Here is a 27,601-nt window from a genome sequence, read left to right on the forward strand (position 1 = left end):
AAATGTAATAACAAAAAATATAAACTAGTCTAATATTTAGTAAAGATCGAGTTAATTTAATAAAATTATTCATTAAACTATTAAAATGAGTAACTCGTTTGATTATTTTCTCGAATATTTTGGATACTTTTGCCAAAGTAATACAATTTTTTTCATAAATATCAATTTAGTCTTATCTTTTATGGCTAGAATTATTAATATTCAATTTTCTATTAGAAATAATGATTTAGTCAACATTGAAGTATTGTCTTCTAAAAAAAGAATATTTAGATTAATTAGTGCAGAGAATAATTTAGATCAATTAGTAACCAACAACAAAAATTATTTCAACCTATGTAACAAAAGTATAGTGAGAAATTTTTTTTAAAAAGATTTGAGCATAAAAATTAAGGGATTAACTAATATGTATACATGATAAATTTGTTATTAGTAAAAAATTTTTATTGAAAATATAAATTTTTTTCTATTTTTTAATGTATTTGTTTTATTATTATTAAATAAAAATATTTTTAAATTTTTTTATTAATAATAAATTTATTATGTATTCTAAAAATAAACCCTTTTAATTTCTTTCTTTCTTGGGTAGAATGCTGTTAAATTTTATAACATTTATTTTTTATAATAAATTTTAAATATTTATTTAATATTTAATTTTTATATTTTTAAATTAAATATTAATTTTTAATTCCAATCACCTAAACATTTTCAATAAAAAAAAGAGTGTGACATCTCACATCTGAAAAAAGGAAACGATAATGGCAATGGTCAGCATCAATAATAGGGCATCCCATTTAGCTAGCCAGCAAGTGAACAAAAAACAAGGCACGCAGCCCTAGTTTTTAGTTACTACTTTCTTTCTTCTGCTCTCCACACGCCCCATCACTCATTCAATTATTTCATCACTCTCTCTTCTCTCCATTTCGTTCTCTTCTTCTCTCCATTTCTCTCCAATTGCATAACACGCCACTGCGCCATCGCCTCTTATCCCAACCAATCAAAGCACACCCACTCTCTGTCTGTCTCATCCCGTTTTGTTTTTTTCTTATGAATGCGTGATCCGTCACTATGTATAAATCCACCTCTTCCCTTCTCAGGGCTACAAGGTCCAAACTCTCTTCTTCTTCTAAAACGTTCGCTTATTCTCATTCTCGCACCTCTCCTTCGGTAACCGCCAACGCTGCGTCTTCTTCACGCGCTTTTACCTCCTCCGCCGCGCGTGCTTTCACCCGCTGGAGCCACCGCCTCGACTTCAGTTCTCCGATCAGCCTCCGCGCTCACGCCAGAGCCCTCGCTCCTCTTCTCCAACGTTTCCAACGCAGCTTGGCTTCCATGGGTACTCACTCCCACAATTTCGGAGTGTTTGTTTGCTTTCTCGAATTCTTGCCTTTTTTATTTGAAGTATTATTATCTTTCATTTAATTTGTGCTCAGATTCGCTTTTTCGCTCTTGTTTTCATTTAACTTCAGTTATCACTAAGCCGCTTTAGACTCTGTCACTCGCATTTCCTTCCATTTTTTCAACTTTTTAAAAACAATAAGTTAGAAAACTTATAAAATAAAGAATAAGGCGATATCTTTATGAAAACTGAAAACTATTTCAGAATCCAAACTTGTCCTAAACTGTGCATTTTCATTTCCATTTCTTATATTCTGTTTCTCGTTCTTTTTATTTTTATTTTTTTTAGTGAGGATTTGAATATTTCATTTGTGCTTGAATGGATCGAGGAATTTTTGCCTTATAATTAATGTGTATTACAACTGTAGTCTCAAAGTTTCTGATAACTGGTGCTGAGTTCTTTCTGTTCTAATTGGACGTTTCAGCCAGTGAAAATCCATTCAAGGGAAACCTGACAAGTCTCCCCAAGCCTGGAGGTGGCGAGTTTGGAAAATTCTATAGCCTTCCTTCTCTCAATGATCCAAGAGTTGGTAAATTTTGCTTGTTTTGATTTCTTTCTTGTTTTAAGCCATGTTTGTAGCTGAATTTTGGTTTAAAGATTGTTTTGATATTGGTGATCGGTGATTTCCTTACTGTTACCCCTTCTTCAGAATTGTGCATTTGTCTTCTGGTTTAGTCACTTGCTAAGATGTTCACTATTATTTGTGATCACAGACAAGTTGCCGTATTCTATCAGAATTCTCCTTGAATCTGCCATTCGTAATTGTGACAATTTCCAAGTCAAGAAAGAGGATGTTGAGAAGATTATTGACTGGGAAAACACTTCCCCAAAGCAAGTTGAAATTCCTTTCAAGCCTGCGCGGGTCCTCTTGCAGGTACCTTGTTAACTTTTGGAATGTGGATTGTGTGAAATGGTTATAGTAGGGGATGGGTTATATAAGTGGTAACTAATAAGTGATTTGTTTTATACTTTTTGCCTAGGATTTTACTGGAGTCCCGGCTGTTGTTGACCTAGCTTGCATGCGTGATGCAATGAACAAGCTTGGCAGTGATTCTAATAAGATTAATCCTCTGGTATGGTGTCTTGTACATGTGCTTTGGCTTTCTATGAAGTTATTCATTATATTCACCAAAGTGATTACGTAACTTTAACTATACATATGGAATTTTAAGTCTTTTTGTAGCTCAGGATTACTTCTCTGATATATCATCCTTTTTTTTGTGGCAAAAAAAAAGAGCAAAAAAAAAAAAAAAAAAAAAATTGAATCTCATGTATTACTATACTAAAATGTAGCTTTACTACTATAATTTTGTCTTATATCTTGGTGAGACCATTTTTGGCTTCTATATGAGGTACTTTGCTAAAAAAATTCTGAAATTGGTATTCAATTAATATATAGTCCTGGAAAGCTACTCTTGATATATATATCTTTTGTTTTTTGTTTTTGCTTTTGTACAGGGGACCTCTTATTCCCCACCTATCAGCTTAAATTTTTGGGATAAATGGTTTTATGACACAGTATTAGAGCTTATATGACCAAAAGGTCAAGAATTCAATCCTTGTTATTCCCCTCCCCAACAAAAAGAAAGCGGGTCTTGTGTGAGGGGGCGAGTCAGATATATAACTATTTACATGCCTCTTTTTATCAGTTTTAGCTTTTGAGATAAGTGGTCTTTTGACAATATATAGGCCTGGCTTACTATTTTAGGATTTGAGGAGTTATGAATAGGTCAGAACTGCTCAGTTTGACTACTTTGTTATTGAAGTTATCTGATAGATTGCTTTAATGATAAGAATTGTTTGGTTATTATTTATTTATTTAACAAAGTTGAGAAAGAATAATTAATTCAAGTAAAATCTGATTGTCATGTGGGATTACCTTTAAACTAGTTTTGACTTAAAACCATTGTAGTAAAATTTGTTGTTCGAAGTTTTTGGTAACGACCGATTACAAAATCTGAGAGCTAACTCCATCATACATGGTTATTGGTTTTTAAGAGTTTGAATGACATCATCTTTGACATATTTCCTTATATGTTGTGTTTGTTATAAAATGATATCTGTGAATAATTGTTGGCAGGTTCCAGTTGATCTAGTCATTGATCATTCAGTTCAAGTTGATGTTGCAAGGTCAGAAAATGCAGTGCAGGCCAATATGGAGCTTGAATTCCAGAGAAACAAGGAGAGATTTGCTTTTCTAAAATGGGGGTCAACTGCATTCCGTAACATGCTCGTTGTTCCTCCTGGTTCTGGTATAGTACATCAGGTAAGTTTGGGAGCAAACATGTAAAATGACTTTGTAGAAATCAAATGTTTCTTTTTCTTCTTAATGCTGGGCTGGGTCAACTTAGTGATGTGTGGCTATAATCCAGGTCAATCTTGAATATCTTGGACGGGTTGTTTTCAACAATGAAGGCATACTCTATCCTGACAGTGTGGTTGGGACTGATTCACATACAACTATGATAGATGGGCTTGGTGTTGCTGGATGGGGTGTTGGAGGTATTGAAGCTGAAGCAGCAATGCTTGGCCAGGTACATTGTCTTCTGATCTTCATTTATTAACGTGTAAAGTAATGACTGTTTCCATCAGAAGTATCAATTTATCACGACATAGTGCATGTTATCGCATATTGAGCTCTTTAGAATTACTTCTTTATATGCTTTATCTTGAAATAAGGGGGAGTGTAGTTTAGCTACAGTGTGATTATTCTAATGCATCTTATGTGATACTAACAGCCGATGAGTATGGTGTTGCCTGGTGTTGTTGGCTTCAAGTTGTCTGGAAAACTGCGCAATGGTGTTACAGCAACTGACTTGGTTCTAACTGTGACACAAATGCTTAGAAAGCATGGTGTTGTTGGAAAATTTGTTGAATTTTATGGTAATCAAGTTTTCTTACAGCCTTCTGTACAGTGTTATTTCTTCTGCTTTTGTTGAACTTATGTTTAATTATCCCTTCTAATGAATAGTTTTCCTGGTTTTGTTCTCTAGGTGATGGTATGGGTGAATTATCACTAGCAGATAGGGCCACTATTGCTAATATGTCTCCTGAATATGGTGCTACCATGGGTTTCTTCCCTGTGGATCATGTTACACTACAATATCTCAAGTTAACTGGTCGAAGTGATGAGACTGTGAGTAGTTTAATTAACTAGAATTTTATCCCCCCAACACACACACACAAAAACAAAAAAAAAAAAAAAAAGAAGAGAGATTTAATTTAACTAGTTAGCTGCTGTCAAATGCTCCCAGAAGTATTTGACCTGGATTTTATCTGAATATAGGTGGCCATGATAGAGTCTTATCTCAGGGCAAACAACATGTTCGTTGACTATAATGAGGTACTGTTCATAGAATGTCCTATGCAATCCTCATTTTGAACAGAATGAAGTGCATCATTAAGGTACAAAATGCTAATGTATTTTCCATAAATGCAGCCACAACAAGACAGAGTTTATTCCTCGTATCTTGAATTAAACCTTTCAGATGTTGAACCATGTATCTCCGGACCAAAGAGGTAATATCGTCTGCATTTTTGCATGTTGCCTGTTAACTTTGTTATAATTTTTTTAATAAATCAACTTTTCCCAGACCTCATGATCGGGTGCCTTTGAAAGACATGAAAGCTGACTGGAAGTCTTGTCTTGATAACAAAGTTGGGTTTAAGGTTGGTAATACTGCAGTGTTCTAAAACATTTTCTCATTTATTGGTCTTGTATGCCGAAATTGTGTTTCATAGTTAATATCTCTTACTTGTTAATTTTATGCAAACCTTCTATTTTCCATACACGTTTTTGTGATAAAATGCTATTTTTGTTCAGTATAGCATCCGTTTTACTGGTTGTTTGCTATACTAAACTAACAAAAGTATACTTTGAGTAAATTGGTTTAACCTGAACCATTTCCTCCCACCCACCCCCTTCCCATTTGTAATGTTTATCAAATCAAATCATTTTGTATTGGCAATAGGCTTGGCCCTCATCATTGTTTGGAGGTAACCTAACAATATATTTAATTCTGGTTGTCTGAAATTTTAGACTTCAATTTGCTGATTCAGTTCAATTTACAGAACTCTTTGGAGTATTTCAAGGTCAATTCCTATAGTTGAGTTACTGTATTTTGCCCGTTTCATCGGCTTTCTCCATAGCCAAAATTACTATGTTCCAATAGCGGTATAATTAGTCTTCATCGACTAATTTCCGTGTTCTGTTCCCTTCACCTATTCATCAAAATTATCAAACAGTTGGTCGCCACTCTAACCAGCATGATCACTAAGCTATCAGTGACGACTACATTCTTTGGCCATTAAGAAAATCAAGATTCTTCGCCATTCTTACTTTATCACTCATTTTCCCATTTATGTAAAAGACTGTCCTTTGGATCTCAATGGTGGAAACAATGTGAAAACATCTTTTTGGTTTTATATGTGTGATTTCTTAAGAGTTAATTCATCAGAGTGCTTGCAACTTGCAAGTGAACTGGAGGGGATCTCACTTGGCTTGTTATCCATGTTTTGTTGAAGCTAAGTCATCTGTGTTTCATTGACTGTTGCTTTATGAGAACCCCAGAAGAAAATATAAGTTGCTGCATTTTCGGAATGCTGCTTTATGAGAAACTCAGACGAGAATATATTGATATAATTGGCTGCATTTTCTGAATTTTATATTTAAATACAGGGATTTGCTATACCGAAAGAAGCACAAGGAAAAGTTGCAAAGTTTAATTTCCATGGGCAGCCAGCAGAGCTCAGGCATGGCAGTGTTGTGATTGCTGCAATCACAAGCTGTACTAATACATCAAACCCAAGTGTTATGCTAGGAGCTGGTCTTGTTGCGAAAAAGGCCCATGAGCTTGGTCTGAAGGTTAGTTAGGCACTAATATATGAATATTAAAAACTGTTAAAAATGCTACTTCTTTTCTTCATAGCATGAAGCATTTGCATCCTTTTCTTCATTCTCTTATTTGCCTCATAGTTACTAACTACTAACTGTTTTTCTCCATTTGCCAGGTCAAGCCTTGGGTTAAAACTAGTCTTGCTCCAGGCTCAGGAGTTGTTACAAAATACCTTCTCCAGAGGTATTTTTTGCTTCTATTTAGAACACTAAGTGATGCATATTATAATGTAATAACTTCTACTCTGCACACTTTACAAATATGCATTTTGAATTTGTATTTGTATTTGTTTCTACTTCTCTGGCAGTGGACTGCAGAAACCTCTAAACGAACAAGGTTTTCATATAGTTGGATTTGGCTGTACTACATGTATTGGCAATTCAGGGGACCTGGATGAATCTGTTGCATCTGCCATCTCAGAAAATGGTTAATATTTCTTAATCAAATATTATTTCTTTGCCAAAGCTTATTTTTATGCAATTCTCACTTTTCTTGCATTGCTTGTCCTTGTTTATAATTTAGATATCATCGCTATCCATATTCTGCTTTATATTTATGTTACATACTTTTTGTTGTCTGATGTAGACATTGTAGCAGCAGCTGTGTTGTCTGGGAACCGTAATTTTGAGGGCCGTGTGCATCCCTTGACTAGGGCTAACTACCTTGCCTCACCTCCTTTGGTTGTTGCTTATGCTCTTGCTGGCACGGTATGTATGTTAATATCATATTTTGAATATGTATAAACATTTGTTCATTCTTCTTTTATATTGTTTTTTCATTTTCATATTTGAGTTGTATCTTGATATTTATATCATTAGCACCTACTAAATCTTCCGAAGGAAATATAACTTACAAATGTTAAAACTCAGAGGCTAATCACAAGCAATATCTATTTGCTTATAGGTTCATAGTCTAAATGGTTGCAAGAAATATAATTCAGCAGTGTTATACTATGTTTAATGTATTTGAATTTGAGTACAAATGCATTGCGAAATTCGTTTCTTTTCTTCTTGATTCTGTCCTACAGAAGATTGCTTTAATCCCAATGTTCTGGATACTTATAATCAACAGTGTGGTTATAGATTCGTATATGCAACATTAACTATGTGATTGTGCATATGAAACATACACTTTTTTGCCATGTTTTGGTGTAATTAAAAAAGTATTTGATTATGGGCTGGCTTCAGGCTTTGGAACTTACTTTTGTATAAGATGTCATAGGCAGATACTATTGGGTCACCTGATCTATGTAGCTAACCTAATTTAGTGGGACAAGTTTTGATTGTTCTGCAGAGAATGCCATGTAACAAACTAAATTATTGTGGATGCTACTTCCTATTTAATATAAGTTTCATTTAGATTATTCCTTCATTGGTAGGATTTTCATTTTATTTGTTTTTGGTAAACGATCATTGAGGTTTTATTTTAAACATCATGATGATCTGGCATGTTTCTAGACCTTAATCAAATACCTTTCAATCAAATTTCCAGGTAGACATTGACTTTGAGAAAGAGCCAATTGGAAAAGGCAAGGACGGCAAGGATGTGTACTTGAGGGATATCTGGCCATCTACTGAAGAAATTGCTCAGGTAAATTATGTCTAATTTGCATGTTGTCTGAACCATAGTCCTTGTGTGTGGCAAAATTAACTTTGGAGGACTTTATTCCTAGGCCGTGCAATCTAGTGTGTTGCCTGACATGTTCCGAAGTACATATGAGTCCATTACCAAGGGCAATCCTATGTGGAATCAACTACAAGTTTCTACCGACAAACTTTACTCATGGGACCCCAGCTCAACATATATTCATGAACCTCCATACTTCAAGAACATGACCATGGAATCTCCGGGAGCTCATGGTGTCAAAGAGGCCTATTGCTTGCTGAATTTTGGGGACAGTATAACCACTGATCACATTTCTCCAGCTGGAAGCATTCACAAGGAAAGTCCTGCTGCTAAATACCTTATGGAGCGTGGGGTGGACCGCAAGGACTTCAACTCTTATGGAAGTCGCCGAGGGAATGATGAGATAATGGCAAGGGGAACTTTTGCCAACATTCGTCTTGTTAACAAGCTCTTGAATGGGGAAGTTGGCCCCAAGACAGTTCACATTCCTACCGGGGAAAAGCTATATGTGTTTGATGCGGCAATGGTGAGTTATGGTCTAGTCCAGTATGACTTGTGTCTTTCAGCAATAAATAAGCAAATATTGATTAGGCCTGTTAGGTTTCTAATCTCTGGATTTATTCTTTTATGTCAGAGATACAGAAATGCCGGGCAAGACACCATTGTGCTGGCTGGAGCTGAATATGGTAGTGGAAGTTCTAGGGATTGGGCAGCCAAGGGTCCAATGCTATTGGTGAGCTCCTTGTAATAAGTTTACATCTTCTGGCTTCTTACTGAACTGTATTTTGTACATGGATTCTTAACATTTAGAATTCAGTATTTCCTGATGACACTTGCATTTTGATAGGGTGTCAAAGCTGTGATAGCTAAAAGTTTTGAGAGAATTCATCGCAGCAATTTGGTAGGGATGGGTATTATTCCTCTTTGCTTCAAATCCGGTCAGGATGCGGAAACTTTGGGATTGACTGGTCATGAACGGTATACAATTGACCTTCCAAGTAAAATTAGCGAGATTAGGCCTGGCCAAGATGTCACTGTTACAACCGATAATGGAAAATCATTCACCTGCACAGTACGCTTTGACACCGAGGTAATTGATGCCTTTCTTTGATTTATGGATATTTTTAGTAGTTGCAAATTTTACTTTATAAGCTATAAGACGGAAGATGTATGAGAGTATATGTTCTCAGATAGCGCCTGGATAGTTTAAAAAGGAAAAAAATAAAGCTAAATATTGCAAACGTTCAGGATGTTGCTATGAAAGAGTGGGCATGATAGATAAAGATAAGATTAGGAGGAAAAAATGCTTGAGAGAAAATTGTGGTAGTGCCTATGCTAAAGATAAATAGTAAAGACGTGTCGGGGATGTCATAGTTGGGGATAAAGGGAGATCTTAAGCAAAATTTTCATAGGCGAAAATATTAGAGATAATTTGAAAGGTCTTGGTGAGGATGAGCCACTAATATGCTTCATACTTGCTTCAGTACCTTCTTCCTTTGCTTAGTGCATTTCATTTGTCTTATTTTCAGGTGGAACTAGCTTACTTCGACAATGGAGGCATTCTTCCATACGTGATAAGGAATCTCATCAAGCAGTGAAGTCATTGTTAATGTAAAATTCCAGAGCCGGTTGCTGTTGCACGCTTTTCATGTTGTAAAACGTGTGATAATAAGTTTCCAATAAATTGGAACAAAATCCCTCTTAAGGGATGTAATTTTTGACTCCTTTCTCAAGTGTTTATTAGTTAGTTACTCGGCCTGTAAACGGTTTCTGTATTGAGTTCAACGTCCTAATTTTTGTGCCATAACCCTGTCCATTGAAAAAGAATGGGGGATAATTGTATTCATTAAAGCAAAATGAATAGAGATTTGAATTTTTTTGCTAATAATTCTTGAAGATATCTACTTTTGATTGGATTATTGTAATTATAAGGCATTCCTTCCATTTCAATAACCTCTTTTAAAATTGATCAAGAACTCCACCGGAAAAATGAAATTGATCAACGAAAGTATAATATTCATAAGTTTGTATACATGGAAGCAAAATGAATAGTGAGATTGAATCAGTTGGGTAAAGTTTGCAACGGGTGCACATGTGCCCGCTCAAGGTTTTGAAGGTTGTACAACCTAGGGATGTTAATGGGGCAGGGCGGGGGCGGGGAATGCCTCCCTACTCCTCATCCCGACCCTCAGATTTGCTTCCCATCCCTGTCCTCATTCCCTGCCGTGGAGGAATATTGCTCTCCATCTCCATTCTCCACGGGGATCCCATTTCCCATCTATATAATAGTTCTAACTAATTATTAATTTCCATATGAATAGAGCTGCAAGTATCTATCTTATACAAAAACTGCAAGATTTTATACAAAAAAATCTAAATGACACGATGGTGACTTCTTTCGAAATGACGCAATGGGGAGACGCAACGACGAGTCAAAGGACAAAGCAGTAGACGAGGTGGGAAACGCGGCAAATAGAAATTACGACGCGGTAAGGGTGATGGCACGGTGAAATGTGACGATGCGGTGAGAAGGGTGGCGAGGGGGTGGCTGCAGAGAGGTTGTATTGGATGGAGTATGGACAACGTTAGGGATCTCTGAATTAAAGAAGGGTTATGCAAATAAAGATTAGGAGTTTTGGCGCCAAAAATTTGATGGGTTGAAAACGGATTCCAACACCTAAACTCACCGGCAAGTGTATCGGGTCGCATCAAGTAGTAATTACTCACAAAAGTGAGGTCGATCCCACATGGATTGATGGAATGAGCAATTTTAGTTAGGTGGTTAGTTTAGTTAAGCGAACAGTTGATGATTTGAGTGATTTGTAACCAACAGAAGCTAAATTGCATGAAACTAAAAGGGAGAGGGAGAATTGACAGAAAACTAAAGTGCAGAAGATTAAATTGCTTAAAACTTAAAGTACAAATAATGTAAATGCCTGAAACTTAAATTGTAAGAAATGTAAATAGCTGAAGCTTAGAGTGCAAGAAATGTAAACTGCTTGAATAGTAAAGGGATGTAGGGTGTTGGGATGCAGAATTTAACAATAGAAAGTAAAGAAGATGAAGTGTAGTAGATCTAAATAGAAATGAAAAATTGCTTGAAGAACAAGACAAAAAGTAAATTCAGCTCAATTGTAAAAGCTAAGAAAGAAATTCAAAATCTCAGGGGCTCAATGAGACTAGAAAGCAGGTCTTGATCTCAGTTCTTTCCTTGATCCAACAGAGAACAATTTGCAAAAGAAAAGAAGATGAAAGCAGTAAAGAAAACATAGATCCAATTCTTAGAACAATTGAGAAGAGTGGTAAAAGATGATTCTCAAACTTAGAATCAGTGAAGCTCTTCAATCTCAATTCAAATTCTAAGAACAGATAGCAAGAGTTGCAGAAGAAATGAAAATGAAGACAGAAAGCTAAATCAAATTCTCAATCCTTAGAATTATGCAGAAGTAAACAAGATGAATTGCAGACCAAAGATTGAAACAGAATTCCTTCAATCTCAATCCAAAATTCATAAACAGAAAGTAAGAAAAATAAGAAATGCAGAAGTAAGAACAAGAGGAAGAGAACCCAGCTCTCAATCCCAATTCCCCAATTCAAAGCTAAAATAAAACTCAAAATAAAAGAAAGTTCAAAAGTGAAAGTAAGGGTTTTCTCTTACTCAAACTAAGTCCTATTTATACACTTTCTAATTTTGATCTTCAGAATTTGAAGTGGGCTTTTCATTTGGTGAATAATTGAATTTAATTGATTTTTGGATTAAAATTGGAGCCATGGTGCACCTCCAGGGAACTGCTCGGTTAGCTTCACTAACGGAGCGCTCAATCCTTGGCCCAGGTTCGTCTCGTGCATGGCTCCAGGGAAGCGCTCAGTTAAGTAAGGTAACTGAGCGCTACACATGCTTGTGTCAAGGCTTTGACCCTTGCCTCCTTGTGTGCAATAACGCTCAATTGAGAAAGGGAACGTAGCGCCCTTTGCTTCTCCCAGGCTCGAACCAAGCTTTTCCTTCCTAGAGCTCAGTTAATTGTTTTAACTTAGTGCTACAAGGGTGGACTCCCCCTTCGAACCATGGTGGCTTCTTTTGTGGCCAATTTCCTTGGTGAAACACACTTGCGCTCAGTTAAATCATTTCACGCAGCGCCCCTTTTCTTTTAGTGGAAGCTCCCCAATTCAAATCCTAGTGAAGCCATTTCGCCCATTTACTTTGTGAAGAGTTGTAGCGCTCCTTCCTTGCCAGCATGGGTTTGAACCTTAGCTAGCTCCTTTTGCCAATTTCTTTTGTGGAGTAGCGCTTCCTCTTATGCCTCATGTGCTTGGTTTGAAACTCAGTGGCTTCACTCCTTGATGTTGCACCTAGTTTTTCTTTTGGTTGATGCACGATAAAGTGAAATAAGTTAACTGAGCGTTCCTCATTTTGCTTGCTTCCTTGGGCGCTCAGTTAAGTGCACCAACTTAGCGCTATGCTTTGCTCCCTTGGCCTTGCTTGATGTGCCACGCTTTTGTTTTCTTAGGTCACGCTTTCCAAAGCATGGCCTAAGGTCTAAAGCATGCTTTAACTTCAAAAGTGTACCAAAAATTCCTTTTTCCACCATTTCTTCACCTACAAGTAATCAAAACAACCAATCAAAGCCTCACCAAATTCACAAGGTTTATAAATCATTCAAAAACTAACTAATTCTAGCTTAAACCTTATGATTTAGTGTCAAATAAAGGATGGTTGATTGATTCAACAAAACCATGCAAATCCACTCCAAATTACTTACTTACAATGCAAGAAAGTGCATAAAACCTAATGAAACAAGTGAAAAATGCTTGAAAAGCTAGCATAAGATGACTTGTCATCACAACACCAAACTTAAACCTTGCTTGTCCCCAAGCAAGCTCTAAACATAAGAAAAAATGAAATGAAACAGAGAAGTATGCATGTCCTTATTCAGCAGATAATTGAACTTGGTTCATGGGGTTTTATGCAGACAATGGTAGCTCATTTATTACTTGCTGACAGATAAGAAATGTTTCCTTAAAGGTTCACTAGAGTTGCTGCTATAATGCCTTGCTTTTGCTTGATCCCTTGCTAGCTTTTTCTTTCTTTCTTTTGCTTTAGAAAGCTTATTTCTTAATGGAGGTTTGGTGGCAAATGTTGCAGTAGCCTTTTGGCTAAATTTTGCTCAACATTTCTTCACCAAAGACACATGGCTCACAATTTCTTCCTAGAAACATTGATGCCCAGCATCTCTTTGGATTACTAAATACTTTGTAACTAGGTTGCTCTTGATGGTGGACTTTCAGTTGGCAATCCCAGATCAGTTGATCTAAGTGGCCAAGTTTCAAAATACTCCTCAGAACCTACTTGTCCAAGCATATCCCAGTACAAAAACACCACATGCATATATCCTAGGGTCCAAGCTATTGGTGTCTAGCCTCATTGTTTGTTTCTTTGCCAATTTCTTGGCTTTTCTTTTTCTTTTCTTTCTTATTTTTGCTTCATTCTCAAGGGAATTTCATTAATAACAGACTTTATAGCAGCAAACTAATTCACACTTCAAAGAACATGTTATTATGCAGCTTTTGTTATTTGAGCTAACCATTAAATCAAACAACTACCACCACTGAATTCTCATTCTAGTTTCTACAACATTGGGCATTTACTTTCTATTTCAAACACTTTTCTTTTATTTATGCAGAAAGAAAACAAAACAAAATTCAAGCTAGTGATGGATGACAAGCACAATATGCAGGCTAGCATTCTTAGCAAACATCTCCACTTGCACTTAATTGAACACTTCAACAAGACATATAGGAATTTCCAAATTAAAATACTTCAAAGCAACAAAGATTAAGTGTCAATACAACCTGTTGGGAATGTCTCTTAGCTTTTCCTTCTGTCATCATTATTTCTCTTTATGGTACTTCCTTTGGACAACGATGCAGACTCCTTCCACAGGTTGAATGTTTTCCTGCATAATCCTCAAAAGTTGCTTGTTTCTCAAGCCCTTAAGAAAATGGTTAGCTAACATGACTTATTTGTGGGCATTTTGAACTTACTTTGGTGTGTAAATACCAAACTTAGTCCCTTGCCAATGTTTCTTATGTATCAAGTTAACCATATGTAAAACCCTTCTGTCTTTTCTAAAGGCAGTATGACTAAGAACTAAAAAAAAAGACAATGGTTAAGTAGTTTCTCTGATTGCTTAGAGCTAGCAACCCTTTATGCAGAAGGTGAAAATGTGTTTTCGAATGAGATTTTGGTGGAACACCAAACTTAGCATCCTTCATTCTCCCTTAAATTATTTTGGTGCGCAACACCAAACTTAGCTCCTTGCAATACATACAAAACTACTCAACCTTTCTATTGAAATAGCTATGAAACGAAAACTACCTCAGGTTGGGTTGCCTCCCAACAAGTGCTTCTTTATTGTCATTAGCTTGACATTCTTCATTCTTGTTCAGCTCAGGTTCTGGACCTCTTTCTCTTTGTCCCATTGTCCTCTCAGGTAAGGCTTTGCCCTGTGCCCATTTGCTGTGAAATGGCTTTTTGTTGCTTCGTCTAACAATTCAAGGCTTCCATAAGGGAGAACCTTTGTCACCAAGTAAGGACCAGTCCATTTGGATTTGAGCTTGCCAGGGAAAACTTTGAGCCTGGAGTTATATAGGAGTACTTGCTGTCCTGGTTTAAACTCCTTTTTTGAGATCTTCTTGTCATGCCACCTCTTAGCCTTTTCCTTGTATATCTTAGCATTTTCATAAGCTTCTAGTCTAAACTCATCCAACTCATTTAGTTGCAGTAGTCTCTTCTCCCCTACTACCTGAGAATCAAGATTGAGGAGTTTAGTGGCCCAGAAGGCTTTGTGCTCAAGCTCCACAGGGAGGTGACAAGATTTGCCATATAGCAGCTGAAAATGGGACTTTCCAATAGGAGTTTTGAATGCTGTCTTGTATGCCCAGAGTGCATCTTCTAGCTTTCTGGCCCAATATTTTCTGGTGGCTCCCACAGTCTTCTCTAAAATCCTCTTCAACTCTCTATTTGCAAGCTCAGCCTGGCCATTAGTCTGAGGGTGGTATGGTGTTGCTACTTTATGAATCACTCCATATTTGTGAAGGAGTTTCTCCATCTGCTTGTTACAAAAATGACCACCACCATCACTGACAAGTCCCTTAGGCACTCCATATCTAGTAAAAATGTGCTTCTCCAGAAATTGAAGTACAATTTGTGCATCACATGTGGTTGTGGCTATTGCTTCCACCCATTTTGAGACATACTCTACTGCTACCAAAATGTATTTGAAAGAGTAGGAAGGAGGAAAAGGCCCCATGAAATCAATGCCCCAAAGATCAAATAGCTCCACTTCAAGAATGAAATTTTTAGGCATCTCATTCATTCTTGTCAATCCTCCAGCTATTTGGCATTCATCACATTGGTGAACAAATTCTCTGGCATCCTTGAAGATGGTTGGCCAATAAAATCCACTCTGCAATATTTTAGCAGCTGTTCTCTCTGGTCCAAAGTGTCCACCATAGGCTGAACCATGACAATGCCACAATATATCTTTCATTTCATTTTCAGGCACACACCTCCTAATCATTCCATCAGAGCATCTCTTGAATAAGAAAAGTTCGTCCCACAAAAACTTTCTTGCTTCATTGAGTAGCTTTTTCACTTGTTGCTTGGAAAATTCTTGAGGTATCTTCCTTCCCACTTTGTAGTTTGCTATGTCAGCAAACCAAGGTGCTTGCTGAACTTGGAAAAGGTGCTTATCAGGGAATTTTTCATTCACTTGCTGTGGTATATCTTGATTGGCTTCTTGTGACACTTTTGATAAATGATATGCTACTTGATTCTCACTCCCCTTCCTATCTCTCACTTCAATGTCGAATTCTTGTAGCAGCAGCACCCACCTAATAAGCCTTGGCTTTGAATCCTGTTTAGACATTAGATACTTGAGAGCAACATGGTCAGTATATACTATAACTTTTGAACCAATCAAGTATTGTCTAAACTTATCAAATGCATATACAATTGCCAAAAGCTCTTTCTCAGTAGTGGTATAATTTTTCTATGTTTCATTTAACACCTTGCTAGCATAATATATGACATGGTGCAGCTTGTCTTTCTTTTGTCCCAACACAGCACCAATTGCAAAGTCACTTGCATCACACATTAGTTCAAAAGGTAGTTTTCAATCAGGGAGTGTGATAATTGGTGCTGTGATGAGTTTTCTCTTTAAAGTTTCAAAGGCATGCTTGCAACTGTCATAAAAAATGAAAGGGCTATCAATCATTAGCAAATTGCTCAATAGTTTTGCTATTTTTTAAAAATCTTTGATGAACCTCCTGTAAAAGCCAGCATGCCCAAGAAAACTCCTTACTTCTTTCACATTAACAGGTATAGGAAGCTTTTCAATAATTTCTATTTTAGTTTTATCAACTTCTATACCTTTGCTTGACACTTTATGCCCAAGAACTATCCCTTCAGGAACCATGAAATGGCATTTCTCCCAATTCAATACCAGGTTAGTTTCTTGGCATCTTTTCAAAACAAGAGTCAAATGATGCAAGCAAGTGTTAAATGAATTGCCAAAGACAGAAAAATCATCCATGAAGACTTCTAAAAATTTTTCCACCATATTAGAGAAAATAGAAAGCATACACCTTTGAAAGGTGGATGGGGCATTGCATAGCCCAAATGACATCCTCCTGTATGCGAAAACTCCAAATGGACATGTGAAGGAGGTCTTTTCTTGGTCCTTGGGATCCACCACTATTTGATTGTACCCAGAATACCCGTCAAGGAAACAGTAATGAGCATCGCCAGACAATCTTTCCAGCATCTGGTCAATGAATGGGAGAGGAAAGTGACCTTTCCTTGTGGCATCATTCAATCTTCTATAATCTATGCACATCCTCCATCCAGTCACTGTCCTGGTGGGGATCAACTCATTCTTCTCATTGGTGATGACTGTCATTCCTCCCTTTTTTAGTACAACTTGAACTGGACTCACCCATGAGCTGTCAGAGATTGGAAAGATTATCCCAGCATTCCATAGCTTCATGACTTCTTTTTGAACCACCTCCTTCATGGCTGGGTTGAACCTTCTTTGGGGTTGAACTACAGGTTTTGATTCTTCCTCCAATAGAATTTTATGCATAAAAATGGCAGGGTTGATGCCTTTGATATCCTCAATTGTCCAACCCAAGGCTGTCTTGTGAGCTTTTAACACTTCAATCAACTTTGTTTCTTCTTCCATGTTCAAGGAGGAGTTTGTGATTACTGGCAGGGCCTTTGCTTCTCCAAGAAACACATATTTGAGGTGAGGGGGAAGAGGCTTCAAATCCTGTTTTGGCTTCTCCTTTTCCTTGTCTTCAATGGAGATCTCTGCCACTTCCTCTTCTTGTTGCTCATGACAGCTGGCTTCTAACATTTCTTCCACCAAGCTTTCTATCATATCCACTTTCATGTAGTTCTCTTGCTCAGGAGAATGTTGCATTGATTTGAAAACATTGATGACCATTTGCTCATTGTGCACCCTGATGATCATTTCTCCCTTTTCTACATCAATAATAGCTCTTGCTGTAGCTAGAAATGGTCTTCCCAGGATAATTGAGTTGTTTCCTTCCTCCTCCGTGTCCAAGATCACAAAGTCTACAGGGATGATGAACTCTCCAACCTTCACTAATAGATTTTCCACAACTCCATTGGGTGTCTTGATTGATCTATCAGCCATCACCAAAGACATCCTAGTAGGTTTGATTTTTTCTATGACAAGTTTTCTCATTATTGAGAGGGGCATTAAGTTGATACTAGCACCTAGATCGCAGAGAGCGTTCTCTAATGTCATCTTGACTATGGTGCATGAAACTACAAAGCTTCCTGGATCTTTGAGCTTTGGTGGAATACCCCTTTGAATCACAGTACTGCATTCTTCAGTGAGCATAATGGTTTTCTTCTCATGTCAGCTTCTTTTTTTGTTAATGAGCTCCTTCAAGAACTTTGCATATAGAGGCATCTGCTCTAATGCCTCAGCAAGTGGGATATTAATCTCCAACTTCTTGAAGACTTCAAGGAACTTGGGGAAGTGTTGATCCTTGGTTTCCTTGTTGAACCTTTGAGGATATGGCAGAGGAGGTGTGTAAGCCTTCACTCCTTGCCTTTGTTCTTGAGATGGTTCCTCTATTACTTGCTTCCCTTTCCTTGATTCTTGTGACTGCTCATCTTCCTTTTTAGGCTTCTCTTGATCCTCCTTGTTAAGTGCAACTTCTTCCTTGTTGCTGGCTTCATCATGCTTGCTGACAGCCTTGTCATTGTCCTTCGGCTTCTTATTGGCTTCAGTGTTATTCACCAAGATTTTTCCACTCCTCAGTTGGATGGCTTTGCATTCTTTTTTAGGATTTGGAATGGTATCACTTGGGAGTGAGCTTGTTGGCTTTTCAATCACTGCTTGCTTGGACAGTTGTCCAATTTGCCTCTCTAAGTTTTTCATTGAAGCCTCATGATTCTTGCTTGTCAGTTCCTGATGCTTCACCATTTTTTCCATGAGTATCTCTAGGTTTGAGATTCTTTGAGTGTCTTGTGATATTTGTGGCTGGTTGTGGGGTGTTGAAGATGGATGATAGGTGTTTTGGTTAGTGGCTTGGTTATTGGGTGGATAGTAGTTGGAATTTGGGTAGTTATTTTGGGGTTTTCTATATGGATTGGGGTTAGTGTTTTGCTGGTTATTGTTGTTTGTGTTTCTTGAGTTGTTGTGGTTTGAATTTCTTTGCCATGGCTGCTGGTTTTGATTGTGGTTATCCCCCCATCTTAGATTTGGATGGTTCTTCCAGGATGGATTGTAGGTGTCACCATAAACTTCATTTTGGCCTGAGCCTTGGTTGTGCACATATTGAATTTGTTCCTGCTGCTGATCTTCTTGGTTTTCTTTATTTTGCCCCCATGTGGGTGATGGTTGGCTTGTATTCACTGCTGCAACTTGGAGGCTATCAATCCTCTTGGCCTTCTGCTCAAATTGTTGCTGGATTTGCTGCTGCATCACCTTGTGTTGAGCTAGGATAGTGTCCACTCCTTCCAACTCCAGCACTCCCTTTCTTTGAGCTGGTTGGCGTTGCCTTTGGTGAGCAAAGAAGTATTGATTGTTTGCCACCATATCTATGAGGTTTTGGGCTTCCTCTGCTGTCTTCATTAATTGCAATGAGCCTCCTGCTGAATGATCTAGTGCTTCCTGAGCCTTCAGAGTCAATCCTTCATAGAAATTTTGAAGGATGTCCCATTCATTGAACATTTCAGGGGGACATTTTTTAATCAGGGCCTTGTATCTCTCCCATGCCTCATAGAGAGACTCTGCATCCATTTGTGTGAAAGTTTGGACTTCTGTCTTGAGCCTGGTGATCCTTTGAGGTGGGTAGAACTTGGCTAAGAACTTATTCACTAGATCCTCCCAGCTAGTGATGCTTCCTTGTGGGAAGGCTTCAAGCCATTGAGCAGCCTTGTCCCTCAATGAAAATGGAAACAGCAACAATTTGTATATGTCTGGATGCACACCATTGGATTTTACTATGTCACAAATCCTCAGAAAGGTGGATAAGTGTTGGTTTGGATCCTCCAAAGGGCTTCCTCCATATGAGCAATTGTTTTGTACTAAGGTGATGAGTTGGGGCTTCAATTCAAAGTTGTTTGCATTGACATTTGGGGTAAGGATGCTACTCCCACAATGCCTTGGATTGGCAAATGTATAGGAAGCCAATACTCTCCTTTGTGGTTGACCATTGTTGTTGGCCACTCCCACTGTTGGATTTGTTGGATTTGTTGAATGTTCCTCCATTTCTTGGAATTCTTCCTTTGAATCCTCTTCTCCAACAATGCCTTTCCCTCTTGCTTCTCTTCTTAGCCTTCGAAGAGTTCTTTCATTAGTTTCACAGAAGGTAGGGATCTCTCTCCTTGCCTCTATCATACAAAACAACAAGAAACACACACAAAACTAGAAAGCAAGAATGATTCACTCTATTGATAGAGCAAAGTTAGTGTTAGCTTAGGCAAAAATTCAAACAGTTAATGTGCTTGTTAAAAACAAAGAAAGTAAACAAAAAATAAAGAAAAAGTGTTTAATCTAGACCACCACCTTACTTAATCATTGTCAATCTAAATCAATCTCCGGCAACGGCGCCAAAAACTTGATGCGACCCGGTACACTTGCCGGTAAGTTTAGGTGTGTGAGAAATGACTAAAAAACATATATGAGAAATAAATTATTAAGGATAATTCATGAAATTCATAAATTTCGGGGAATAGTGGGAACGGGGTGGAAATCCCCACTCGGGTCTCCGTGCCTGCTTCGGAGAAATTTTGTCCCCCATCCCCATCTCCATCAAAAAAATTTCCCACAATCGGATTCCCATTTGGAGCAGTCTCCGCAGGAATCTCCGTGTCTCAAGAAGTTTTGTCATCCCTAGTACAACCAACGGTGGAATGATAGAATGGTGGTTTCTTTTGGTCACGAGTTAATGTTGTTCTTTATGAGATTTTACTTATAATGAAAACAAAGGCTGTTGTAATGTCAATGAAGTAGAAGCTATATCGTTGTTTAAAGGAGAAAGATTACATTATGCAACCAAGGTTTGGAATATATTCAAAATAATTTCCTACAATCCAAATATTTAAGAGCGGAGGAATTTAAGATTTTGATAATGTTTCGATTATCTCAAAGCGAAGACTCACCTATAATCGCTTTCATATAAAATTGATGGTTGATAATCGTTAGATAATTTAATAAATTTAATTTAATTATCAATCATTTTTAACTATCAATTTTACGTAAAGACAAAATGCACGTGAGTTTCTATCTTATTTCAATACTCTAAATAAAATTCTAAATAACAAAAATATCAAAAGAAAAACATAAAATTTTAGAGTTAAATTTCAAAGTGGTTCTTGAACTTATAATTGAGTCTCGAATTTGTCCCTAAACTTAAAATTTCCCTAAATTTGTCCCTAAACTTAATAACGGTCGTCCCTAAGGTATTTTCCACTGAATATTCGTGAAGGGAGTGACGATGTGTATGGAGGAAAGTCACGGTGGACAACCAAAGGCTATATTACATGAAAATTATAAGATTTTGACTTAATTTAGTTCGTATTGTTGGTTTATAATCTAATCCAAATTTGAGGTCCAGAAAGTGTGATCCTTTGCCTTCGCTAGCTCATCAGATTGATTACCACTCCTTGTTCATAATCTCCATCCTACTATAGGATTTCTTCAAGTTCATCTTCACCTTCAGCTTCTACCCTCTCTTCCTCTTCTTCTCCCCAAACTTCACCATAGCAACTAGAAAGCTCTCCTTTTCCCTCGACAACACCACCTCCATAGTAGGCGACCAGCGCAGAATCGGAAGAAGGCAGAGCAAACTGTCAAATTTTGGATCTTCCCTAATAAACTATTTCAGATAATCGATGATCACACGGTTCTCGATATTTCCAAGATCATCGAAAAGGAGAAAAGGCAGCGGGAGGAGGCCAGCAACACACCATCGGCGGCCGGTGGGAGAGGACTTGAGGCGGCCGGAACGGAAGTATGTCTGGCGGCAAGATCTTGTGCTGTCGTTGAAGAAAGAGGGGTCGATTTTAGGAGTGACAAGATGGCAACAGGTGGAGTGGAGATCGAAGGTGGAGAGAGAGGAGAAAGACAGGGCATAAAGTTCTGACTGTGAGAGAGTTGTAGTGTCTATTCGAGACAGGAATTTTATGTGAAAAAATTACTGTTGTTGCTACAATGGCAGCGCCGGCAACTGCAAGGTAGCTGTAGGGATTAAGAGAAGAAGAAGAGACTTCGTGAGAGAGAGAAGCACAGTAACACCAACGCATTAAATCTCTCTCAATACTCAAAACGCGTCGTGTCGATTGTATTTGGGGCTAGAAAGGAAATGACGATGTTTACAAGTCCAGCGTAGTCTCCGTCCAACCACGTCATCAATCCATCGCTAGAAAATATCTCAAGGATGGCCGTAGCTAAGTTTAGGGACAAATTTTGGGAGCAATTTTAAATTTAGGGACAAATTCGAAGTTCGATTACAAGTTCAGGATCACTTTGAGATTTAACTCAAAATTTTATTTAAAATTGATATACGTTTAATTTTAATGCATTATCAGTGTAAAATAACTTTGCATGCACATCCAATTATGTAACATCACATTAGAAAAAATAACTATCTTTTACACTAATTACATAAATAATCATCTAAAAATAAATTTAATTACACAATTGTATTTTACATTGTTAATGCATCAAAATTAAACTCCAAAATTATATATAAAAAAAACTTCATACTTTTAGTATTATTAAATAACAAAATTAATTGCTGAGTGTGACGTGGCAAATAGCCCTAGTTTACAGTGGGTCAGTGGCTCTCCACACGCCCATACAAAACATTGATCCCACTCCTCTTCCTCCATTTTCTTCTCTTCTCTTCTCTTGCGCTTTTGCAATCGAGCATCAGCGACCATGTCTTCTTCACTCCTCAGATCCAGCAGGGCCAAGCTCTTCTCTTCCTTCAACTCTTCTCTTTCTAGAACCTTCTATCCCACCGCCTCTCCTCCTCCTCAGATCGGAGCCCTCCCTCCACTCTTCCACCGCACCAACTCTCCCTCCCCCGGTACTTCCACTGCATCCCTCTCTCCATTTTCCCTATCTCCTTTTCTAATTGCTTTTATTTTATTCTAATGTTGATGAGACGCGAATAGTTAGGTTATCCACAAGGTAAATTAGAATACAAATAGCATTACTACGGCGATTGTGATTACGAATCTCTTCATTCTTTTTTATTGGGAAGAGAAAAGGGGGGGGGGATTGGGGATTTGCATGTTTATATGTTTAGTTGAAGCAACCCTTCCAATCGATATGCTTATTATGCATTCAAAGTTTTAATTCTAATCGTTTGGTTCTGAATTTTTATCAGCGAATGAAAAACCTTCCAACGGAAACTTGATTGGTCCCTCAAAACCCAGTGCTCGCGATTTCGGAAATCTTTATAGGGTTCCTGCTATCGGAAACCGAGTTAACAATCTTGGAAATGGTTCTACTAAGAAGGTCAATCTTTCGGTATGTGACATTCTCATTATTTTCATGCCATTCATACTTTTAGCAATACATGATGGTGCATCATTTTTTAAATATATAGTGGTTTCGTAGTTGCTTGTGAAAAAAGTAGTTTGAATTTTTTTTAATTAGTTGTCTAGGATAGATATCTTTTTTGGTGAGATTTCTAGACTAGAATCAATGGAAACTAATATAGAACTAGCTGAATTACATTGTCTACTGTACTTGTTTCGGAGAAAATACCGAGGAACCATGTAGCTGTACACCTTCTATGGTATATGAAAGTTATTCATCATTATATTAGCTTCTATGGTTTACTATTATAATTTTTGGGGGTTAGAACTGTTCCAAGTTGAAAATTGCTAAATCTGCAAATCTATGTCAAATTAAAATTATGTATAACATTCGAGTAGTTTAACGTCAAAATACTTGTTTGAATTTTAAATTCGATAAATCATATCGAAGAGAGAGAATGGGAGAATAATAGGGAAGCTCCTGTGTAATTAAAACCTGACTAGATACAAGACAATTGTGTTGATTTTTTTTGAATTAGTTAAGAGTAAAATATTAATTATCTCAGAACTGGTTCTTCAAATTTCGAGTTCCTAAGACAATTTCTAACTGATTCCATCAAACTTGGTTATCAGGTTTTTGGAGTTTGAAAATGTTAACAAAAAGGTTTTAAGTGGTTTGGAGCAATAAATATTTGAAGGTTCTTGCTGATCTTAGGACTGTGCACCATTTTGCATCAAATACAATTCCTTTCCTTTTAGTCTTATCCTTTTCTAATGGAAATAGAAAAGGGATCCACTGCATGCCATTTTACCAAAGGATGCGATAAATGATCATTGACTTCAACTCTGTTTAGTTTCTAACCCGCTGGAATTGTTCTCTTATGCCAAAGTTACAATGCTTTTGGACAGGACACCATTGCACTGGCTAGAGCTGGATATGGCATTGGTGCTGTCAAGGGTCCAATGCAATTGATGACCGTGAGTCCTAAACTTCAAATTTATGACTGATCAAGTTGAATTTTTTCTGTCTCTGGCTTCCACATGTGGCTGATTATGCTTACTTTTTCAACAGGGACGCGAAGTTGCAGATGGTCGATTGGTTAATCATTTCCGTGTTAAGAGTACTGTTGCAAGTTCCAACAATGAGACAAAGGCTTATGGTCTTCGACCGTTATCTCCTCATCTTCCTGTTTATGAACCACAGCTATCTTCCACACTTTCAATATTCAACAGAATCACTGGAGTCATCTTATCTGCTGTCATCTTGTTGTTTTACATGATATATATGAAAATGGGCTTGATCAGTCTCACCTTTGGTTCTTTCTATGATTTCCTGTTTTACTCATCAAAACTCAACCTGCTTGTTCTTGAGATTTCTGGCTTAGCCCTTACCTATCACACATATATGGGCATTCGTCATTTGCTCCACCGACTATGATCTTAGTCACAACTGATACCTGAACATCACGCTTTGTACCTGAGGTAATTTAACCTTTATTTGAGTTTTGATTCTTTTATGGTTGCAATTATTAGAGCCAAGTGTGGTCCGTTATCTTGGTTTGCATTTGATTGAACCATTTGTTAAGCCTTTTGAAAAACTTGTTCAGAACTTTTATAGTGTGAATAGCATATTAACATGTAGTATTTCCAGGTGAAGCTTGCTTGATCAGAGAGGCATACTTCTCAGTCCTAAGGAACTTCAATCAGCATCGAATCTCTTTTTGATGTTGTGAATGTGCATTTCTGTAGTTGTGTTAATTTCAGCTTAATAATTTTACAATTTAGCACTAACTTGGTGTTTAGTGCTTAGCATAACTGCATCTGTTTGGAATCTGAAATCTCAGCGATGTTATTATCAAATTGCGTGTAATTAACTTTTGCAGCTAATAAGTGGATGAGTTTTGGTGTGACACCGACTTTTTTAGTCCTCTTTTTCAATCAATCGATCTCTGTCTTACCAAAAACCGAGTCTTTGTATTGTATCCAGATAAGTGATTGTATATTGAGGATTTGGCCCTAATCTTTATTTAAGAGTGGTTTATCACTCTTAAATAAAGATAAGCACTCTTAAATAAAGATTTCGATGAGAGTTATAAAATTTAATACGGATTAATCTCCTATTTTATTACTTTATCATTTTCCTCACTTAGAGGATCTGAATTCACTGCTGTGTGTGCAACATGCAGTTGCTTCTACATTGCAATGATAATTTGGCAGTTACATCCAACCCTTAATAACTAGACAATTATACTCGACATCCTAGATCACCAAACAGCCTATTATATTTAAATGACCCTCCAGGAAGTCACAACAGACATGAACCTAACTCACACATTTACTTAACACAGAACATAGCTTATGGACGTATATAAGATTTGAAATTTGTAATTATATTGTCCAAAATTGTAGCTAGTTATTGGTACTAACGCCTTCCTGGGCACCACAACCATGTCACTATAATTGATTAATTTTTAAGAGTATAGATGATAAGACAAAATAACTTTAGCTTAGTGGTTAAAAATTGTGTGCAATTACAAAATCCTATTTGTAGTATATATAAGTATAGATCTAACAAAGGGTAAATAATTTTTATCCTAAATGTTTGAATTAAATATCAAAATTGTTTCTAATGTTTTTTTTTGTTTTATTTATGTTCTAAATCTTTCAAAAGTTATTCAATGTTATTCTCACTCTTAACTTCATTAAAATACTTAGAATTTATATATTTTTTCAAATTCTATTTTTTTCTGCAATGTAGTAGAGAAAAACGGGGTTTTATATAAATATAATAATTTGATGTAGAGTGAGGAAGAAGACTACAATATCCTAAATTTTCATAAGTTCATTTTTCATTATTTTATGTTTTTTATTTTATTGTTTTTCAATTATTTTTAAATTTATTTACAATAATGATATTATAGGAGTTTGTCACATAATATTTATTATACATGAACTTTCATTAGTAATTTTTTTATTTAGTTAATAATAGAATAATGTTGAGTTAAAATATTTGACACATAAATAGTATGAAAAGAATAGGAGAAACAATATTGATATTTATTTCAAATATTCGGGACAATAATATATCTTAGCCTATAGTAAATGAAAAATGTCTACTGTACAAAATTAAAAAAGAAAGATTCAGTATATGTCTCATCTCCTGTCATAATAACATGTTTTTAGCCATAAGTATAAGACTAAAAGTAAAACTCAATGTGGATTCACTAAAGGTTTATAAGCTGATCTTTGAGTTCATAAACTAGTTCAAATATGATGAATACAGGGATACGATCATACGAATATTGATCTATATTTATGATAGAAGAGTGTTAAGAGATCAGCAGTTTTTGTGATTTGTATCTATCAATTAGTGGTGTGAAATTACATCTAATGGTGTAGAATTACTCACTCTTTTTTTACTAGTTAAGTGTCGGCCAGATTTTAATAAAAATGCTAGTCCCTAAACTTTCTCTTTATAATAATAGAATACGAATATTGATAAAAATAAAATAAAATAAAATAAAAAGAAGACACTTGTAATTAACACCACCATTTTGTTAGAAGACATTAATGTATTCAAAACTTTCCGAAAGGAGTAAATTGGAGAACCATAAACTATAATTCTTATTTATTTCTTAATATCTCGTCCAAACAAATGAATCTTTTTTTAAGGAAACAATACCGCCCAACAAAACACAAATTACATCCTTAATCCCACATACATTTCCATCAATCTTTCAAGTCAAAATCAATACATTACTTCATTGATATGGAGTTCAATACACACTCCTACATCAAGTGACAAAAAAGAGGGTCAAATTGTTTACATATATAGATATATATTGTTAGACACAACAAATAATTGAAACTACATAATCAACAAGCTAAGTAGCTATGTCCTCTGGAATGCTTTCTAAAGATGGCCTCCAAGGATTCATGTCTCCATCATCATCATCATCATCATCACTAACCTTAAAAACTCTTCCTCCTCTCAACTTCACAACACTTAGTAATTCTTCCAATGTCGTATTATTATTCTGATCATTGTTGTTGTTGTTGTTGTTTCTCAACATCTTCTTCAACTCTTCTTGAGTCATCACAACTCTAATCCTCACAACCCCATTTCTAGAATTATCATCAATAATATCATCCTGTGTTTCGAACCTTACCTTCTTGACCTTCATGCTTGGTTGTGCTTCTTTTTCTTCTTCCAACTTTGATGATGATGAAGATGGTGGTGTCTTTACATGCTCAACTACTACTTTGGCTGCTTCATAGTTATTCTCATCATGAACTTGTGCTGAAATGTTGCTTGTTCTCAAGCAATTCCCCATGTTATTATGTTGGTGTGTGTGATGATGAAAAAGAAATGAGTCAACAAATAAAAAAGCAACAAGAGCATTAACACAAACACATGGGGGGTGGAGGAAGCAAAGTTGATGAAATATGAAGCATATAAATAGAAGAAATTTGGGAGAACAGGCATCACATGGAGTGTCCGCTTTTTGCGCCGGCTATTTGGAATAATAAAATGAAATAAAATAAAATAACTTGCTTATCGACACCGCCATCACCCTGAGTCCTCACTCTATA

The 27,601-nt window shown here is 36.6% G+C and overlaps 3 protein-coding genes across 3 annotated transcripts; 2 read left to right on the forward strand and 1 right to left on the reverse strand.

Annotated features, from left to right (window-relative positions):
• On the forward strand, positions 814-9,836 carry LOC107629965 (aconitate hydratase, cytoplasmic). Its single transcript, XM_016332940.2, has 20 exons — positions 814-1,333; positions 1,821-1,925; positions 2,110-2,270; positions 2,377-2,469; positions 3,477-3,662; positions 3,769-3,930; positions 4,135-4,279; positions 4,390-4,532; positions 4,683-4,739; positions 4,836-4,915; positions 4,990-5,065; positions 6,075-6,260; positions 6,407-6,474; positions 6,599-6,717; positions 6,877-6,998; positions 7,783-7,881; positions 7,964-8,443; positions 8,552-8,650; positions 8,765-9,007; positions 9,447-9,836. The coding sequence occupies exons 1-20, from the start codon at positions 1,066-1,068 to the stop codon at positions 9,513-9,515; spliced, it is 2,961 nt and encodes a 986-aa protein (XP_016188426.1). The 5' UTR covers positions 814-1,065; the 3' UTR covers positions 9,516-9,836.
• On the forward strand, positions 22,293-24,946 carry LOC107629966. The gene is made up of 5 exons (XM_016332941.2): positions 22,293-22,551; positions 22,855-22,997; positions 23,918-23,986; positions 24,081-24,490; positions 24,660-24,946. Exons 1-4 carry the CDS (start codon positions 22,401-22,403, stop codon positions 24,444-24,446), a joined length of 729 nt encoding a protein of 242 aa, XP_016188427.1. The 5' UTR covers positions 22,293-22,400; the 3' UTR covers positions 24,447-24,490; positions 24,660-24,946.
• LOC107634280 lies at positions 26,609-27,521 on the reverse strand. Its single transcript, XM_016337824.2, has one exon. It carries the CDS (start codon positions 27,340-27,342, stop codon positions 26,893-26,895), a length of 450 nt encoding a protein of 149 aa, XP_016193310.1. The 5' UTR covers positions 27,343-27,521; the 3' UTR covers positions 26,609-26,892.

The sequence above is a fragment of the Arachis ipaensis genome, chromosome B03, assembly GCF_000816755.2.
Source record: "Arachis ipaensis cultivar K30076 chromosome B03, Araip1.1, whole genome shotgun sequence".
In the NCBI taxonomy this organism is placed as follows: Eukaryota; Viridiplantae; Streptophyta; class Magnoliopsida; order Fabales; family Fabaceae; genus Arachis; species Arachis ipaensis.

Coding starts and splice junctions, on each gene's coding strand:
- LOC107634280 (XM_016337824.2), bottom strand. CDS start 27,342: ATGGGGAATTGCTTGAGAACAAGCAACATTTCAGCACAAGTTCATGAT.
- LOC107629966 (XM_016332941.2), top strand. CDS start 22,401: ATGTCTTCTTCACTCCTCAGATCCAGCAGGGCCAAGCTCTTCTCTTCC. Junction 22,552..22,854: donor CACCAACTCTCCCTCCCCCG/GTACTTCCACTG, acceptor AATTTTTATCAG/CGAATGAAAAACCTTCCAAC. Junction 22,998..23,917: donor CTAAGAAGGTCAATCTTTCG/GTATGTGACATT, acceptor GCTTTTGGACAG/GACACCATTGCACTGGCTAG.
- LOC107629965 (XM_016332940.2), top strand. CDS start 1,066: ATGTATAAATCCACCTCTTCCCTTCTCAGGGCTACAAGGTCCAAACTC. Junction 3,663..3,768: donor GTTCTGGTATAGTACATCAG/GTAAGTTTGGGA, acceptor GCTATAATCCAG/GTCAATCTTGAATATCTTGG. Junction 9,008..9,446: donor CAGTACGCTTTGACACCGAG/GTAATTGATGCC, acceptor TCTTATTTTCAG/GTGGAACTAGCTTACTTCGA.